The sequence below is a fragment of the Mus pahari genome, unplaced genomic scaffold, assembly GCF_900095145.1.
Source record: "Mus pahari unplaced genomic scaffold, PAHARI_EIJ_v1.1 scaffold_15079_1, whole genome shotgun sequence".
In the NCBI taxonomy this organism is placed as follows: Eukaryota; Metazoa; Chordata; class Mammalia; order Rodentia; family Muridae; genus Mus; species Mus pahari.
In genome coordinates this window covers 2,700-5,775 of record NW_018392608.1, presented here as the reverse complement: position 1 = coordinate 5,775, position 3,076 = coordinate 2,700, and the positions used below count along the sequence as shown (strand labels likewise).

The window sequence follows — 3,076 nt, the reverse complement described above, 5'->3', positions numbered from 1 at the left end:
CAGACCACATTTGGAGTGTTTTTCACTGTGGCCGTTTCTACAGTGTTGGCCAAAACAATAACTGTGGTCATGGCTTTCAAGCTCACTACTCCAGGAAGAAGTTTGAGAGGGATGACGATAACAGGGGCACCTAAGTTGGTCATTCCTATTTGTACCCTAATCCAACTTGCTGTCTGTGGAATCTGCTTGGTAACATCTCCTCCATTTATTGACAGGGATAAACAATCTGAACATGGGAAGACTGTCATTCTTTGCAAGAAAGGCTCTGTCATTGCCTTTCGCATTGTCCTGGGATACTTGGGTTCCTTGGCTCTTGGGGGCTTCACTGTGGCTTTCCTGGCTAGGAAAGTTCCTGACACATTCAATGAAACCAAGTTCCTAACTTTCAGCATGCTCTTGTTCTGCAATGTCTGGATCTCCTTCCTCCCTGTCTACCACAGCACCAGGGGGAATGTCTTGTTGGTTGTGGAGGTTTTCTCCATCTTGACTTCTAGTGCAGGGTTGCTAATGTGTATCTTTGTCCCAAAGTGTCATGTTATTTTGATTAGATCAGATTCAAATTTTATACAGAACCACAAAGGTAAATTGCTTTATTGAAATTTTCATGATATGAAAATTTTAGATGATATTAAACTTACCTTTTTCTTCATCTTAACAAAAGTAGTACTTCATCATATAAAAAATATTAATATACAGATTTTTACTTACAAACAGGACAGCAAACATGAATATGTTTAGAACTGGGAATCTCAATTGAGGAATGGTGAGAAGCATTCTGACCTGTGGTTTTGTGTTTAAGCCATGTACTTAATTAATTATTAATATAAGATTACCCTACCGTCTGTGAACGTTGTCACCTCTAGGCACACTGTCCTTGAGTTATAAAAAAGGGTACTGCATACAACCTGAACATGAAGCCAGTAATCAACATAATTCCATGTGCTTTCATGGAGTTCTTGCATCCAATTTCATGCCTTGACTTCATTCAATGTACTGTGACAAAGGAACATAAATAAATAAACACTTTTCTCACGTGATTATTTTGGTCGTGTTTTTTTTTTTTTATTTTTTTCAGCAACAAAAATCTAAGAAATCACTTAAATGGTAAATTGTCTCTGTTGGTATTTGGAAGATCATAGATTCCTGATGTGATAAAATACACTGATTTGAAAAGAGACACAAGAGTGAATGTTAGCAGAGTGTGAAGCACTGTGACAGTGTGCATATGACAGTGCATAGGAGAGTTCAGCAGAAGTGCTGAACTTTGGAATAGCTTTAAAATATACTAGGTAGATGTTAAGAAAATCAGATAACAAAAAGAAAAGTACATTTTATTAAAAGGATAATGAGTTTCTGATTGTCCCTGCAATATGAGACTGTGAATTTTTGTGAAATGACACAATTTCATTATGAAATGACTGTGTTTCTTTAAATGAGTATATCACTAATGGAAATGTCCCACACAAGATCTTCACCACATTTAGAATAGTAAATTCAATAAACATATAAATCATTAAAGATGAACGGTCTCATCATAAATTTTAATCATAATATGCATAAAAAAGGTTATTTCAGTTTAATGTTACGCAAACATTCACCTATAAACAATACACATTTTTATTTCTTTACATCAGGTGTGAAAGGTCGGTGTCATTTTTCTCTTAAAGTACTGTTTGCTGTTCTATGTTTAAAATATTAATTGGTTGTTTATTTTGTTGTTGTTGTTGTTGTTGTTGTTGTTGTTGTTTTGAGACAGGGTTTCTCGGTATAGCCCTGGCTGCCCTGGAACTTACTTCGTAGACCAGGCTGGACTCAAACTCAGAAATCCACCTGCCTCTGCTTCCCGCGTGCTGGGATTAAAGGCGTGCGCCACCACAGCCTGCAGTTGTTTATTTTGACACTGTCATTTAGTTGCTATTTGTTTATAGTTCCTGTCTCCAGTACACCCTTCGTACCTCTCGCTGCCTTCCTAAAATACACATGGCCTCTTATTTTATTAATCCTTACTGAATGGGTAATATATTTGCATATATATATTGAAATATAAATTGTAGACACAGTGTAAAATTGCATATATTTATGACCTGATAAGGTTGTAGAGCAGTAAAATCACTCTTGATGACATCCTTCTATATGTAAAATCAGCGCCTTGATCAACCACCATCATAGAGCTTTCCTTCTGTAATAGATAAGAACAAATACAAATACCCTTAGCCAGGCTATTTTCGAGAGGGTGGGGCCGCGGTAGACTGTATGTGATGTCACAGGGTTACTGGAGGGGAGGGGAGACCCGGAGGTTCCCAGATATCAGGTGGAGTCAGGGGTTCACGCTCACTGATTCAGCCCCAAAGCAGCTTCAGCAGGTGAAGTCTAAAAGTGCACGTGAACTAATTGTATCTTGGGTATTCTAAGTTTCTGGGCTAATATCCACTTCTCAGTGAGTGCATATCATGTGTGGGTTTTTTTTTTGTGATTGGGTTACCTCACTCACACATGAAACTCAAGAAGAAGGAAGACCAAAGTGTTGATACTTTGTCCCTCCTTAGAATGGGGAACAAGATACCCGTGGAAGGAGTTACAGAGATAAAGTTTTGGAGATGAGATGGAAGGAAGGACCATGCAGAGACTGCCCCATCTGGGGATCCATACCACCAATCGCAGACACAACTGCATATGCTAGCAAGATTTTGCCAACAGGACCCTGATATAGCTGTCTCTTGTGAGGCTACACCAGCTCCTGGCAAATACAGAAGTGGATGCTCAGAGTCATCTATAGGATTGAACACATGACACCTAATTAAGGAGCTAGAGAAAGTACTCAAGGAGCTGAAGGGGGCTGCAACCCTATAGCAGGAACAACAATATGAACTAACCAGTACCCACTGAGCTCCTGTCTCTAGCTGCATATGTAGCAGAAGTTGGCCTAATTGGCCATCATTTGGAGGAGAGTACAGGGGAATACCAGGGTCAGGAGTGGGTAGGTTGTAGAGCAGGGGGGGGGAAAGGTATAAGGGACTTTTGGGAAAGCATTTGAATTGTAAATGAAGAAAATATCTAATAAAAATGTATGTGCTAA

The 3,076-nt window shown here is 39.0% G+C and overlaps 1 protein-coding gene across 1 annotated transcript; it reads left to right on the top strand.

Annotated features, from left to right (window-relative positions):
- Window positions 1-6: 6 nt before the first annotated feature.
- Window positions 7-1,033, top strand: LOC110315106 (vomeronasal type-2 receptor 116-like). Its single transcript, XM_021189249.1, has one exon. The coding sequence runs from the start codon at window positions 70-72 to the stop codon at window positions 595-597; it is 528 nt and encodes a 175-aa protein (XP_021044908.1). The 5' UTR covers window positions 7-69; the 3' UTR covers window positions 598-1,033.
- The last annotated feature ends 2,043 nt before the right edge of the window (window positions 1,034-3,076 follow it).

Bases quoted from the DNA above. Each gene is read 5' to 3' on its own strand.
- LOC110315106 (XM_021189249.1), top strand. From the start codon at position 70: ATGGCTTTCAAGCTCACTACTCCAGGAAGAAGTTTGAGAGGGATGACG.